This window comes from Peromyscus maniculatus, chromosome 22, assembly GCF_049852395.1.
Source record: "Peromyscus maniculatus bairdii isolate BWxNUB_F1_BW_parent chromosome 22, HU_Pman_BW_mat_3.1, whole genome shotgun sequence".
NCBI classification, from domain to species: Eukaryota; Metazoa; Chordata; class Mammalia; order Rodentia; family Cricetidae; genus Peromyscus; species Peromyscus maniculatus.
The window spans coordinates 42,512,900-42,529,666 of record NC_134873.1 but is presented as its reverse complement, the minus strand read 5'-3'; the positions used below and the strand labels follow the sequence as shown (position 1 = coordinate 42,529,666).

Below are 16,767 nucleotides of genomic sequence, written 5' to 3'. Positions count from 1 at the left end.
TATGGATTGTAGTGCTAAGAAAATGGAGAAGAGGGGCTGGAAAGATGGCTGCTCTTCCAGAGGTCCTGAGGTCAATTCCCGGCACCATACAGTGTCCACAACCATCTATAATGGGATCCTGTGCCCTCTGCGGGTGTATAGACAGACATGTAGACATAGCACTCATATACATAAAATACATAAATAAAATCTATAAAAAGAGATGTAGAAGAGAAAGGGTAGAAGAAAAGATTATTTCTGACCCACATTAGCCTAAGGATAAAATAGTTTCCTGTGTTGTGTGATCTCATCCAATTTGGGGACTCTAAGAATAACAATCCAAAACTTCCTTATCCCTTCCTTCCCCAACCTAGAGGGACATGTCTTCAAAAAAGAAAAAAAAGTAAAAGAAAAGAAAGAAAATTAATTTTCTTACCTTAGTAATAGATTTTGGTTGGTTGGTTGGTTGGTTGGTTGGTTCATTGGTTCATTCACTCATTCTTTCTTTCTTTCTTTCTTTCTTTCATTCATTCATTCATTCATTCATTCATTCATTCATTCGTGGACATCATCTCATCTTGCATACCAGGCCTGCCTATGCTTTGCCTCCTGTGTGCTAGGATTAGAGATAGGGTCTGATCTTTGTAGACCATGCTAGCTTTGAATTCTTGATCATCCTAGGTCCGTAAGTGTTGGGATGTAGGTGAGTGCTGTCACCCTTGGTGCAGTAATAGACTTTTGTCAGAGTGTATTGCTACAGCACACAGTCCTTGTCCTCCAAGCATCTGACGGTGGAAGAACTAGGTCATTGTTTTCTGAGTACTTAAGCCCATTACCAGTCTCTTTTTTTTTGCACAGTTTTGCATTCATAACTTATGTTTGTATAATGTATGGTAAGATTGGTTTATTTGAATTTTAGAAAACAGAAAATGCATAGTTTGAGAATTCAGATTGTAGGACAAATTTGGATGTTTGATATGAAATAATAGTAAGCTAATTTTACTTTTGATGCTGAGACAAAAGGATTGTAAAGATTATAGCCAGCTAGTATTAGCCCAGTTATTTTCTTTAGTGTACAGTGCAGATAATGCATTATGAAGTTTCTTTGTATTTGAGGATGACTTGTGTGTTTGAATGAGAATAGAGAAAGTTGATTATATAGAATTCTTTTCAACAAGATGTTCTATTTCTTTGTTACCATAAAAATAATTTCCAACCCGGCGGTGGTGGCACACATCTTTAATCCTACCTAGCACTTGGGAGACAAGTGAATTCTGTGAATTCGAGGCTAGCCTGGTCTACATAGTGAGGCAAGCCAGGATAGGCTCCAAAGCTACATAGAGAAATCCTGTTTCGACCCCCCCCCCAAAAAAAAACAACCCAGTGATGTTGAAATAGGGTTGTCAGAATGCTGCTTTGTAATGCTGTTTGACATAGATATTTAGAAATTTGTACCAGTATTTAGTTTTATTAAAAATTTAGAATTTTTAGCCGGGCAGTGGTAATGCATGTCTTTAATCCTAGCACTCAGGAGGCAGAGGCAGGTGGATCTCTGTGAGTTCCAGGCCAGCCTGGGATACAGAGTGAGTTCCAGGAAAGGCTACAAAGCTACACAGAGAAACCCTGTCTCAAAAAAAAATTTAGAATTTTTAAATTTTCATAGCTGAAATATTTAAACTGATAGTCTTCTTTGAAATGTGTCTAGTTATACATGTAGAAATGATTTATGTATAGCATGTTTATTATAAAAATTGTAGCTGGTATTTCCAATTATTGGACATAAATGCAGATGAAAACCGAGGAGCAAACCATCTAGCTCTGTTGTGGAATTCCAAGGACTGTGTGCTTTAGCTTGCAGAAATCTTATTTCCTCACAGGTCTGGAAGGGTGGAGCCGGCCAGTGGCAGTGGCCTGGAAAGCTGGAGCCCTTTGTCATGGCTTGCTTTGAGGCTCTTTGGTTGCTAGGCCTCCCACTGCATGACGGTTAGGCATGTCCTTGGAGTCATGTGTCATGGTTGTGTCCCGTGTGCCTCCCACCCCCACTCCAGGATCTTGTTCTGTAATCCTGGCTGGCTAGAACTTGCTATGTAGCCCAGGTTGATTTTGAACTTGCAGCAGTCCTTGCCTCAGGGTTCCCAAATTCTGGGATTATATGGGACACTGCTCCTGGCTATGAAGTCTTTCTGTATAAGTCCATCAGTCACATGATAAGGGCCTCATTCTAACTTCACTAGCTCTTGAAAAATTTATCTCCAAATTGGCAGTCAGATATGGGAAGTTGGAGCTTCAGTATATGAATTTTAGTGAGACCATAGTTTAGCTTGTCTGTTGACAGAATGTGGTAAAAGTAGATAGTCAGCATGGAAAAACAAGTACAATTTAAAGTGACTTTTCCTTTTCTTTGATAAGATGTGTGTAGAAGTACATTTGTTCTGTGTTTCTGTTGTGTACCTCCCAGCCGGAGAATTTTCATCCTCGGGCCTTCCCACCATGTGCCCCTGTCTCGGTGTGCGCTCTCCAGTGTGGATGTATATAGGACTCCTCTGTATGACCTGCGTATTGACCAAAAGAGTAAGTACACAGAGATCATGCAGTTTTCACATGGCCAGAGCTCATTGAATAAGGATTGCAGTTTAATTTAAAAACATTGAAAGACACAAATATCATAAATAATATCTCAATTAAATGTTTTTGGTTGTAACTAATCTGTATAAGTCAGACACAAAAAAGTAGTATTTTCCTCAAAACAATAAAAACGTGTTAAAGGCACTTGGCCCCATACCATAGTGGTTACATTTATATTTAGAGAAATACTTTTTTTGTATTGCGCTGTAAAGCAAGAAATTAGTATACATGACAACCTGATAAAAGACTTGGCAGGTTTACTATATTTTTATGTGTATCACTTTTTTTCACTTTAAATGATGGTGATAATACTTTCATTTCCTCTCATTGTTTTTTATGGGAAAATTATTCTATAGGTTTTGAGGCACTGAAAGGTGGTACAGAAACTTTAAATATATTTTGTTTTAACGTGTTATTTTGTGTGTGTATACGTATGTATGCATGCATATGGGCTTACATATTTATAGGCGTGTGCGTGTGTCTGTGTTATGTAAAGGTACATGTGTGTGCTATGTGGAGGCCTGAGACTAACGTCAGGACTCTTCCTTGAGCATTCCACCTGATATACCGAGGCAGTGTCTTTGACTGAGTTCAGAACTTGGTATTTTGGCTTGCCTGGCTTGCCATATATATATATATATAAAATCTGGGGATCTCCTTCTGCCTCTGTGCACTGAGGTTACAGATGGAACACCACACCTGCCCAACTTTTTACATGGATTCTCAGGTCCCAACTCCAGTTGTCAAGCTTTTCTGGTAAGCATTTTACCTGCTAAGACGTCTGTCCAGGTCCCATGTCTGTTTTGATTTTCTTTCTAGAGGGAAAACAATTTGTGTGTGTGTGTGTGTGTGTGTGTGTGTGTGTGTGTGTGTGTGTGTGTGTGTTCGTTCGTTCTCCTGTGAGTGAGTGTGTGACATTTGTGTTTGGGTACTGTATGTTCCTTTTTCTGTGCTGTCTACTTTTTTCTTTGGAGACAGTGTCTCTGCTGGCCTAGTACTCACCTAGAAGGTTAGGCTGGCTGGCCAAGGAGCCCTGTCTTCACCTTCCATGGAAACATAAGCGTGCACCACCATGCCGGGTATTTTTGTATTATTCTAGGAATCCAATTCAGGGTGAGCAGTCGTCTTCCCAGTCCCCAGATGTCATCTTTTATTCACTTGTTTCTTATACAATGTATGTCATGTAAAAAACAAAACGAAACAGTATACAGAGTAGAACAATTAATATTGCTGTATTCATTAACCACAGTTTACACTGAATTTTCCTTCTTTCTGCATCATAACCACTTTTTATGAAGTTGGGAGTGTATCCCTCAGTTCATTATATTATATTTTAAGTATATAAGGGATGCTATTTATTGTTTTGTTAAAGTTCATAGCAATTTACATTAAATAAAAGCATCGGTAAAAGATGGTTAGCTCACTTAGGCCTTATTTAGGCTTTGGTTTTTATAATTTGAGGTTGTCTCATAGAATATTAGCAGTGTTATTTGAATAGATCTTATTAATCAAAATAGAATATTGCCTTCCTGATTGAGATGACTTAAGGGACACACTGCTTTTTTCTTATTTTTAGATTTATTTATTTGATTTAATGGGTATGAGTGTTTTGTTCACATACATATCTGTGCACTGTGTGCCTGCCTGGTAGCTGAGGAGGTCAGAAGAGGGCTTTGGATTCCTTGGAACTGGAGCTGTAGATGGTTGTGAGCTACTGTGTAGGCTCTGGGAATCGAACCCTGGTTCTCTGCCAGAACAAGTGCTTTAACTACTGAGCCAGCTCCCAGCCCCATCTCTCCAGCCCACCTGCCCTTTACTTTTAAAAACCTTATTTGGTACAAAGCAAAGAAATGGATAATTTTTAAAAAGGTATTTTGTAGAAATGAGGTCTTAACTACCATTTTTTGCCTTTGTTTTTTTTCTTTCTCCTCTGTTCCTCTTTCCCTCCTCCCGCTTCTCCCTTCTTTCTCGTTCATTCCTTCCTTCCCCCCTCCTTCCTTCTCTCCCTCCTTCTCTTCATCCCTTCCTTCTCCCCTTCTCTTCTTTTTCTTACTTTTTTTTTTGCTAAGGATTTTGCTAAGTAAACTCAACCAGACCTCTGTAGCTCAGGCTGCTCTTGAATTCATGAGCCTCCTGCTTTAGCCCGAGGTTGTTGGTGTGTGTTGCAGACCTGACTCTAAGTTACTTTTCCATTGTGTTTGGCATACTAAATTTCATGTCTTGCTTTACAGTCTTCAGGTTTAAGTATAGTTCATCAGAAATATCCAGATAGCTAGATTATTTTAAGTTGTCATAATACTGTGGTGGATTTATGATTTCTGCCATAAGTTAAAATTTGAAATTTGGAAAAAATTTGGAAGTGAGAATTTTATGATGTTGATATGGTGGAAACATGAAGTGAAATAATAAAACTACACAATTTATTATAAAAAACAAAGCAAACATAAAAAACTATATTGTTAATATATGTAAATAGATGGTGATTTTTCTCTGTTATAGTAGAAATTCTAGTGAACTGTTTTGGCTAGAACATTTAGATTAAAATCCAAAGAATAGCCTAGACCCAGAGTTTATTTTAGAATTATTAAAAGGAACTGATGAAGAATGTACTATGTTTCTATCCAAATGGTAAGTCTTTACATGCATTATTTTATGTAATAAAATTAGCCATGTGTCTTTCACTTATAGTAAAAAATGGGGTATATGGTGTTTTTGTTTCTTGCCATAGCTTATAGTTTTGTGTTGCTGAGTGGAAGCTCATAAAATAAATGTATGCATTAATATTTGTTTTAATATATTTTGAAATTTCTTTAGTTTATGGAGAGCTATGGAAGACAGGAATGTTTGAACGCATGTCTCTGCAGACAGATGAAGATGAACACAGTATTGAAATGCATTTGCCTTATACAGCTAAAGCCATGGAAAGGTATATGATTAATATAAGAACTCCTAGAGAAGTCACAGAGTTTAATGTCTTGGAATTATTTTAGCTTAGGATAATTTTTTAAAGCAAGGAAATTAAAAATTTCTTAATTAAAATGAAATAAAATTGGAGATTGCAGTGTCTTTATAACGACTAAAGTTGATTTTTAACTAGTCTATTAAGGTTGAACATATGAATTAATCTGATTATTTTTTTTAAAGTGGAAATTAAGACAACAACCCCTACGTGTGTTTGGGTTGATGTATCTTGGTTTGCTTGGTAGCCAACTGACATTTCAGTATCTTAGAATAATCATTATTTTTAGTACAGTGCTGTAGTTGTAAAACTTTAAATTTAGAAATAGCTTTGAAAGTCACTCTTTTCAGAATTTTGTAAAGGTACATGAGATTCTTACACTTAACTGAGGATGATGATGATGTGTAGTACCTGCTAAAGGTCTTCCTATCGTAAGGTGCCCCTGGATGATAAGTAATAGGAGGAAAGGGCAGGATCTGTTTTGCTCTCTACCATATATATGCTTTAGTGCCCACTTTTTTGCCCAACACATAGTAATTGATTTGTTTGGTAAAATGAAGCATAAACTGTTTCTAGAATTTTCTGTTTTCAGTGCCACATTTGTTTTTAACTGTTTAGCTGGGTCGTTTGGGCTCCTTTACTTTTCCTTAAGAAATGGACTTTCAGGGCTGGCATGGTGCAAGCCTGTAATCCTAGCATTTGTAAGGCTTGAGGAAGGAGGATCATTGTTTGAGGCCTGTGTGGGCAGTAGAGTAAGAAGACCCTGCTAGCCACAAAAAGTGGGGGAAAAAGTTAAAAACAATTCCAAACCAGAAGATTGCAAAAGGACAAAAACAGACAAAGGGGTGGTGGTGGTGGTGGTGGTGGTGTCCTGTTTTGTGCCTGAGTTTTCATTCACCGTGTATTGGTTTGAAAGCCTAGAGGCCTAACTCAGTGTTTTAGTTCAGACTGATCAAGTACTTTATAGGTTTTTTGTATATCAAATAAGAGCTGTATTCTATTAAGAAAAAATTGCCACCTGAGATTCTTTTGAGACTGCTTTTCTCTCCTTTGGACCCTAAGGTACGGTTGACAGGGAAGCTCTTTAGCCTGCAGGGCTGTGCAAGCCTGTGTTCCTAAGTTCTGAAGAAGGGAGCTCAGAGCTGCGCTTCATGTCACTGCCAGTTCTCTGATTTAGTCTTTGTCCCCATACTGGCTTTTATCTTTATCCTTTCCCCTCCTCCCTCCTCCCTCCCTCCCTCCTTCCCTCTCTCCCTCTCTCCCTCCATCCCTCCCTCCTGTCCGCCTCCCCTCCCTTCCCTCTTTTCCCTTCTTCCTCTTCTCCCCAGTTTTCCTTATTTTCTGTGTATATGTGGTGAGTGCATGTGAGTGTGCAAGTGTGTATACCATGTGTGCACACGAGGAGGTCAGGGAGGATATTAAATGTATTTCTTCTCTGCATCTAGTTATTAGTTCCTTAAGGCAGGTTTTCTCACTGAATTGAAAGCTCATCATTTTGGCTAGGGAGGCTTGCCTGTTTCTGTCCCCTAATACATGCTAGGGTTACAAGTACATGAAGCCTGACTTTTTTACTTAGGTGCTGGGGATTCAGACTCAGGCTTTCATGCTTGCCCAGTGAGTACTTTTGCCCCCTGAACCATCTCTTGAGGCCCCCACGATGGTTTCTGTGATAGTCTTCTGCCATCTGAAGAAGCTGGTGACGAGTTCTTTGCCAATCCAGAAATCCTTTATTATGAATTTTAACAGGTTACCAAGCTCATGATTTCCCCTTACACCTTCTGGTATGTGTGTATTAAAAAAAAAAAAAAAAAGCTACTAACACTTTGATTATTTTGGTGGGAAACCTGCCGATCCACAGATTCATTCAGTGCATTTTACTCTTCTAGGTTACTTGATGTGACAGTTAGGGATCGCTCTCCAGTGTGTAGTGTACGTTACACTTGTGGCTTCCTGTGGCAGGGGTTACACTGCTCCTTCAGTTTCCACAGTCACCGTGTTCTTTCAGCTTCGCTTTACTCTGTGTGCCAAAGGCCTGTGTGAGGTGTTTAGGTTCCTTACACTAAACTCCACCTCCAGCTGGAGGTTGTTTTCCTCCACGTCTGGTATGCACAGTGAGCCATGCTCTCATGTCTTCTTACTATTTTTGAGTTAGTTTGGTCAGAGGTTGTGGTGATGACTTGTCTGCTCCATTTGCAGCTGAGGCAGCGTGGTGTGGGCTGCAGGCTGCAGAATGCCTCTCGTCTTGGAGCTGTGGTGCTGAGTGCCTTCTGAGGTTTTGCAGCTCTCCTCTTGGTCTTCATCTCCTTCCACTTGCCATTACCCTGCAGGGGTTCTCTCTCCCTGGGGCCTCCTCCTTCACGCTAGTCTGGACCACTTGCAGTTGGCAGGTGAAGGTAGCAGTTGTGTGAACCTGAGATTGATTCCAGGACTTACTAAACCTAGGTCTGGGACTGGCACTGCTTTACTTCCATCATGTTCTACTCCTCAAAGCAGTTGACAAGTCTAAATTCAAGGGAGTCTGATGGGGAAGGACTTTGGACCTGAGGTGGGAGTCATTTTGAATGGTTATTTTTGCAGATGATAAAGCTAACTCTTTGGATGAGAAATCATTCTGTTTTTCTTTTATGGTAGTTCTCTATCTAGTAAGTTTTCTGCTTGGAGCAACTAGTCTAATATATATCTATAGCCTGTGCCCAGTGTAAGCCCTGGTCCAAATAATTTCAGTTATTAAGTTATTGAAAATAGATAGATATATTATCTTAAATATAGAATCATGCTTTTCATATCACGAATTCTATGCATGTTATTTTTCTTGCTCCGCGTGATTACACAAGAGCTAGTAGTATCCAGTTGTGGTAGCAGCATATGCCTGTGATCATAACATTTGGGAGGCTGAGGAGGGACAACCACGATGCTTGTGACTTGTGTTGTTATTTGTCTTTGTTTTGTGAGACAGGGTTACACTCTAGTAGCACAGAATGGTCCTCTTCCTCAGCCTCTTGTTGGGATTGTAGGTGTGAGCCACCACACCTGGTTTACTTTTTAAATCAGTCTTTTAAAGATTTACTTATTTTTATTTATGTGCATTGGTGTTTTGCCTGCATGTATACCTGTATAAAGATGTCAGATCGCCTGGAACTGGCGTTATAGACCCTTGTGAGCTGTCATGTAGGTGCTGGGAATTGAACCCGGGTCCTCTGGAAGAGCAGCCAGTGATCTCAACAGCTGAGCCATCTCTTCAGTCCCTAAATCATTTTTTTAAACATTTAACTTAACTCTGCTCCCCATTACTATTACAAACATTATATAATTTTTTGAAAAGTGACTAATATATTTATAATTCTATTTTACTTTATTTTTTCTGTTATTTGTAATTCTATTGTGTGTATACACACACACACACACACACACACACACACACACACACACACACACACACACACACACAAAGACAAAGTTTCTTTGCATAACCTTGGCTCTCCGGGATCATGCTCTGTAGACCAGGCTGGCCTCGAACTCACAGAGATCCCCCTGCCTCTGCCTCCTAAGTGCTAGAATTAAAGGCACGTGTCACCATCATCCAACTTCTGTTATCTTGTTTATTTTATTTCATTTTTGGATTTTTGAGATAGGGTTTCTATGTAACAGCCCTGGCTGTCCTGGAACTCACTCTAGATCTGGCTGGTCTTGAACTCACAGAGATCCACCTCCCTCTGCTGGGATTAAAGGTGTGCGCCACCACCACCTGGCTAACTTCTATTATCTTAAATGTAAAAACTGATGATTTTGTTTATTTTGCATTTTTAAAGTGTGTGTCTATACACATGTTGTGCAGGTATTTGTATGTGGTATGGAGGCTGGATGCTGATGTCTCTCTTGATTGCTCTTCATCTTACTTTTTGGGACACGGTTTCTCTCTGAACTCAGAATTCACTTCATGACTAGATTGGCTGGCCAGTGATTTCCAGGATTTTCTCCTCTTTGTCTCCCAAGAACCAAGGTCACAGATGTGTGTCACATGTCTAGCTTTTTACTTGGGTGCTGGGTATAAAACTCAAGCCTGTGCTTTGTATCAAGTACTTCACTGATCAGAATCTCTGCAGCCCTTCCTGGAACCTCTTAGAAACATTGGATGTCTGCGCTGCAGAGTAATAGGAGAATGCCTGCCTAGTATGCTCAAGTCCCTGGGCTCCACCCTACACTGACTGGAAAAAAGACTATAAAGAAAAAAAATGTAAAATGACTCATCCTATTGCTCATCTTATTCCTCTGATACTTAAAAAATAAAGACATGATTTCAGATTGTAAATCGAATCATGAAGGATAAAATGAACAGTGGAAGTCTCTCTGGTCCCATTTAACATATTTATCATGAGTAAAAATGGTTAAGAATACACTAATGTGCATATAAGTTTGTATACACAGAATTTTTTTTTTTTTTTTTTTTTTTTTTGGAGACAGGGTTTCTCTCTGTAGCCCTGGCTGTCCTGGGACTTACTCTATAGACCAGACTGGCCATGAACTCAAGAGATCTGCTTGTCTCTGCCTCTGAAGTGCTGGGATTAAAGGCCTATGTGACCATTCTTGGCCCATCTTGTAGTTTAATGTTGCTTGGACACACACACACACACACACACACACACACACACACACACACTATTTATTCATTTAGAATTTATCAAGGCAGGGTTTCTCTGTGTAGCCCTGGCTGTCCTGGGACTCAGAATCAGCTTTCCTCTGCCTCCCAAACGCTAGGATTAAACATATATATGACCATCTCCTAGCCAGCAGTTTTTAATGCTTATAAACCTACATGTTTTGTTCCATTTTCCCATTGTTTTATAGTTAATTCATAATAAACTTTATTATCAAATACAACTAATTGATTTTGAGGAATTAGGATATGTAAGAATTATATCTTGTAAAAATGAAATTGAGATTATTATGAAATCATAATTCCTGTTAGGGGAGTTGTTGTTGTTTGGAGTTTATAGTTTGATCACCTCTTTTTTATATTTATTACTTTTTTTCTTTATTTGGTTTTTTTTTTTTTTTTTTTGACAGGGTTTCTCTGTGTAACAGTTCTGGCTGTCCTGGAACTCACTTTGTAGACCAGGCTGGCCTCGAACTCACAGAGATCCACCTGCCTCTGCCTCCCTCTTTATTTGGTTTTTATACCTTAAAGTTTTTAATTTAAAAAATGTGCAGAAGTAGTAAGAAAAATAGCATTGAAAGTGTTTGATTGAAAAAAGTATTTTGAGTCTGGAGGATTGGCTTACAGTTAAGAGCGCTTGTTGCTCTTATGGAGGACCTGGGTTCATCTCCCAGCACCCATATGGCCTTAAACAACTGTCTATGACTGCAGTGTTTGGAGATCTAACTTCCTGTTCTGGCTTCCTTGGGCACTGCATGTTCAAGGTGCACAGACATTCATGCAGGCAGAATGCTCATCATGCACATAAAATAAGAGTAAATACATCTTAAAAAAATAACCACCAAAAAACCAAACAGTCAACTATTGGTAGCTGGGCATGGGGTGGTGTGTGCCTGAAATCCTAGTATTGGAAGACAGAGACGGGGAAAGTGAACTTGTATGACACAGCAACACTTGTCTCCAAACAAAATTAACACACACAAGTCACCAACTGTTCAGATTCCTTACAGCTTGTGTTAGTTTTGTTACTGCCATTGTTTTAGAAATGGAACACTTGGGAGTGTCTTTGTAACTCTCTTTAATCTTCTGCTTTGATTGGTTCTTTCCAATCTTAAAAGTTCATCATGGCTGGGATTGATAACTTTTTGGAGATTCTTATAAAACACCCTTATTTTTGCATGGTCGATTTAAATAGTGAAGGCTGTTATTTATGGTTATTGTGTATAATGTTATAAACATTTCTTGTACAAGTCTGTGTGTCAACATATATTGTTTTGTAAGTAGGAAGCCACACCCAGATACTAGTATATTGTATTGTCTTTGCCCACTGTCCTTCTGTAATAATATTGGATATTTTTAGTCTGAATATTGTATGGCCCAGAAAACCTAAGTGTTTTATGGTCCCTTTAAAAAGATGTTTGCAGTAGGGCAGTGGTGGCCCACACCTTTAGTACCAGCATTCAAGAGGCAGAGGCAGGCGGATCTCTATGAGTTGGAGGCCAGCCTGGTCTACAGAATGAGTTCCAGGACAGCCAGGGCTACACAGAGAAACCCTGTCTCTCCAAAAACCAAAAATAAAATAAAATAAAAAAGAAAAAAAGATGTTCCCTGATCCCATTGGTCTAGATGAGTTACAGCTTTACCTCTTAAAATCCTTGGACATAGTTTGAATTAATTGTGACTGGTATGAGGCGAAAGTTGTAAGTTTATTTTGGTGGGGAGCCTCGTCTTTAGTTGGAGTAGGTGAGGATCAGATTTGTTTGGTTAGTGTTTTCCATGAGATTTAGAGGACATTTTCAGCAACTATTCTCTCTTTCTTTCCTCTGTTTGGGTTTGATGCTAGTTTGCATGCTTCATATTGTCTTAAATTCCCCAATTCTCTTTATATTTCCTCACTGTTTTTCTGTGGTTCAGATTGGCTAATGATTTAAATTAAGCTTTGTCTTTGCCTGTCCCCTCAGTTGAAGGCAGGATCTTCTCTGTGGTCTGGGCTGGTTGCTATCCTCTTCTCTTAGCCTCCTCAGTATGGCTGCACTGCTGTACCTGGCCTCGAGCCCACTGCTGATCGCAAACATTCACCCTTATTAAAAGGTTAATTCTGTTCTCTGATCCAATAGGTAAATGTTTTCATTTAGTTGTACTTTTCAGTGATCCATTTTTTTTTTTTTTTTTGGTTTTTTTTTTTCAAGACAGGGTTCCTCTGTGTAGCTTTGTGCCTTTCCTGGAACTCACTTGGTAGCCCAGGCTGGCCTCGAACTCACAGAGATCCGCCTGACTCTGCCTCCCGAGTGCTGGGATTAAAGGCGTGCGCCACCACCGCCCGGCTCAGTGATCCATTTTTAAAAAACAGTTTGCATTACTTTGTTGATATTGGTGTATTTCTTGTTGACACACTACACACGCACGCACGTACGCACGCACGCACACATTAAGGTGGTGTTTTAAATAGCTTTCTTTAATTCTTTGATTATATTTCTCAGAACAATTTTGAAATTTACTAAATCTAAGCATTGAGCTGATTTTAACATTTATTGGCTATTATTTTTATAGAGTGTCATAATTTGGTGTTTTTTTTTTTTAACATAGATTATATTTTTTTCTTGAGTGGTACATTTTATGTAGTCTTGTAGTAATTCTGGTTTTATTCATTTTCTCCATGCAGGCTTTATTATTTAGCATTTTGTATGCATTCCAGCTGCAGAATTTGTTTTCCCACTATTATTTCAAGAAATTAGTATTTTTATGTTTTCACTCAGCTTTCAAGGACTTTGCCAGTGATTGTAGTTTAGTATTTAGCAAATGATTGCTTATAGGTTGTATTTAAACATCATGAGCCCAGGATGCTTTCACTGTCTATGCGGAGTGTTGTGTACTTTGGGGAGCATAGTCCAACAAGCTCAGTGTGTTTCTACTTCCCCTTCCTCTTGAGTTGTCTTCTGACTCCTGGGTGAGCCCTCTACAGCTGAGCCAGTCCCCCAGCATTGCAGGCATGGCATGTGTGATTAGCTTCACCTCAAATGTCCTGGTTCTTCTCTCTCATACTCAGAGGCTCTGGAATTTTAGTGACCTTGGCATCTTTTGGGTCAGCCAAAGTTATGTGGAGGATGAAAGTCCCATTCTTTAGGATTTTAGGACAATTTATCAAGTGTGTGGCCCTTCCCTATCTAGGGTCGTCCTATTAAGTTTGTAGCTAATCCGTAGGCTTTGGTGTGCTCCACTGACTTCAGGCTGAGGAACGTGTGAGATTCTCTAGTTTGCACTTAGCAACCTGCAGCTCTGCTGTGGTGGGTCTTCTCTGCCTGTGGCACTGGGCAGGGATGGAGACGGCCTACTGATCTTAACAGGAAGTGGTTATGTGTCATGAAGAGACACGCTGTTTTCCTCCTCTTTAGTTGACTTAAGTGCACAAAAATTGTTGTTTAAAAGCTTTATCCAGTTTTATAATTTTTTCAGTGGGTATATTTGTACTTTACTGGAAAATCAACTTCAGAACTTGGATTTTAAGATTCTTTAAGACCCAAAAGTACTTATTTTTCTTTTTTTATAATTGATTTTTATTTTATGTATATTGGTGTTTTGCCTGCATGTAGGTCTGTGAGATTTTGGAGTTACTGACAGTTGTGAGCTGTCATGTGGGTGCTGGGAATTCAACCTGGTTCCCCTGGAAGAGCAGCCAGTGTTCTTAACTGTTGAGCCGTCTCTCCAGTCCTGGTACTTATTTTTCAAAGTCAAGTGTTCTTTTTTTTCTAATTCATGCTCATGGAGACAGAGAAACAGTAAAATTTTAAAAATGGCAAGAAAGACTGACATGATGAGCCATGATTCACTCCCTTGGTTTTTGTGGTGGACTGGACTTTTTTCTTTGTAGAGATAGATTTATATGCTCGTTGAGATTATTTGAAGGTTTGGGTCTGTGAAGAGTAGATTTGTTGTTTCTGCAGAGCAAGCCATCTGCAGTTGACACTTGATGACTGTGTGCTTCATGTGATAACTTTGATCAGATAGCTTTTCTAGGTGTGATCCTTCTGAAGATAAGGGCAACCATTTCAAGTGCCACAGGAATGGTCTTAAACCCACCTCTGGCTTCCCTTTGCTTCTTATCATTTGCACAACAGCTGCTTCCCTACCATACCATAATTATTTGCAATCTCTTTGATCTTCATGTATTTATTTTTGGAGGTAATTTTCGAGGTTAGAATAATTCATGGCAGTTACCAAAAATTTTTATTAGAAGCCAAAATTCTTTCAATTAATAATTCACCTGATTAAAGAAAAAAGCCTTGTTTGCTCTGTGTAGTTACTTGGCAAACTGGTAAGAATCAGAGAATGAGATGTCCCATGGCAGCTTCCTCTGCCAGCTTCTTCTTTTTTTCCTTACACCGTAGATGCAGATTCTGCCCAAGAAGCCCCTGCATTGCAGAGGGACTGGAGGTCTGTATGGTCTGTTTATTTCGCAGTTGACAAGGGTAAGGGGGCTGCTGTGGGGGAGGTGTTGGGGGCCCTGCAGTAGTGGCATACAGCTTAGCCAACATTTATTTTGTGATTGCTTAAACTTAGTGTTAAAAACAAAACAAACCCTTTTATGAAGTCTGTTTGTCCTATGTCAGGTTATTAACATTAAAAATAGTTATTAAATGCTGAATTTAAAAGTCCTATTCAAAACAAGTTTAGACAAACATAATTCATGCTTCTAAAACTCTTAGGACCATTGATACATAAATACTGAATATATATATATATGTATATATATATATATATACTATTAAAATTCCATTATAGTGAACAATTTTAAATATTTTGTAAAATGCAGTAAATTATAGTTACTTAAAATCATAGTCGCTTAAATCATGGTTATTAATCTGTTTTGTTTTTTTCCATAAATTTGTCAGTCAAAAGTAACTGGATATACCATAAATGATGTGGGTGGGTGCGTGTGTCTTTTGGGGGGGTGTATTAGAAATGAATATATCCTTTAATTCTTTTGTTACTCTTGACATCAGTGAAATTTGAGTTGTATTGAGGCTGGCATGTATTTGACTGTTGGGGTTAGCAGTCGATGAATCTCACAGGAGCCAAGTTCAAGTTATGTAGGTCGTGCTTTGCAGGCTTATAGAATAGGTGCCAGAAATGGTGTATATTTACAAGATCAAATTGAAGTAGATGAGGAAGGCTTTCATGCTCTGAAAATGGTAGGACTGGGTAGGTGATCATAGCTTTCATGAATAGTTGGGGATGGTCTGATGGACTTACTTTGGAACATATTTTATACCTGGAAGTATAATAGCTTTGTTTACTTAAAGCAATGCACGTTTTTGGTAACTTAAAGAGATACTTTTAGTATTTTGTACTTGTTTTAAAATCAGCTTCCTTCAAAATTTCTTTTGTAGAGTTTTAGAATTCAACAATCAAATATGTCTGTTATCATTATCACTGTTAATAAATGTTCCACTTTTTAATGCCAACACATTGGAAAAATATTTTTAACTTTAAACAGCTTAAATGACTTTTATTTTTATTTTTATTTTTTCTGTTTTCTTTAAGCCATAAAGATGAGTTTACCATTATTCCTGTACTGGTTGGAGCTCTGAGTGAGTCAAAAGAACAGGAATTCGGAAAACTCTTCAGTAAATATCTAGCGGATCCTAGTAATCTCTTTGTGGTCTCCTCTGATTTCTGCCACTGGGGTAAGTCCTAGATTTTAACATACGCTAGATGCTGTGTATTTGTGCTTAAAGGGTTCTTTCCAGTCCAAGCTCTGATTCTCAATTCTTTATCACTTTTTGCAAAGTTGTATTTGTAGCAGCCATGTTTAAAAGTGAATAAAACAGCCTTTTGGTCATTTAACAAGGATGAGCAGAGGATATAGGCACATTTCCAAAGGCGACTGGTACAGTTGGATTCACACTGTGAGGGCATCCTTGCTTTTGAATACTTCTGTTAGTGGGAGTTAAAAACTGTTAGCCCCCATATTTGTGTACATATGTATAGTGCAGGGTCTTGGAGGTCAGGTTTGGTAGATAGAGCAAATTCTTCACAATGTAGAAGAGTACTGTGTGCTATACTGGTCCTTCTCAGATTTTCTTTTTTGTAATTAGTCTCTTTTCTTTTGGTGAATATTTTTTGTCCGCAATTTCAGTAATTTTTTTGAGTTGCCCTCTAATATTAGAACATACAGGCTATTAGCACTGTGATCTTCAAGTGGGTTTTATGATTATTGTAAACTAAGAGGAATGGTATTTTACAGTGACTAGATTGTAAAGAAGTGATATGTTGTGGCTATCTATCCTCTTCTAGGAAACTGATTTTGCTTTCTTTGAATACTGTGTGCTTTCACTTATCTTTAATTGTCTCAGAATATTTAAGTTTCATTCATTTTAGGATATCTCTTTGGCTCATTTCTTCACAATTTTAAGTCATACCTAATAGGTTCATTCTCTTCTGCTTTTATTATAAGGAAACATAAAACCATACTTTTAAAGATTAAATACCAAAATGCCAGAAAACATCCTCAGTGAGTTATATAGGGAGCCCTTTGCTTTCTCTTGTGAGA

At 38.5% G+C, this 16,767-nt stretch overlaps 1 protein-coding gene across 4 annotated transcripts in view; it reads left to right on the top strand.

The window, feature by feature from the left end:
- Positions 1-16,767, top strand: part of Memo1 (mediator of cell motility 1) — a 102,058-nt gene that overhangs the window by 64,480 nt on the left and 20,811 nt on the right. For 3 of the 4 annotated variants that reach the window (XM_076558679.1, XM_076558682.1, XM_076558680.1), the window contains 3 exons: positions 2,438-2,550; positions 5,419-5,530; positions 15,759-15,901. In XM_076558679.1, the coding sequence (XP_076414794.1) occupies positions 2,438-2,550; positions 5,419-5,530; positions 15,759-15,901 (368 nt within the window). Of the gene's footprint in view, positions 1-2,437; positions 2,551-5,418; positions 5,531-14,602; positions 14,649-15,758; positions 15,902-16,767 lie in introns of all 4 variants that reach the window. The other variant, XM_076558681.1, reaches the window with a different exon arrangement.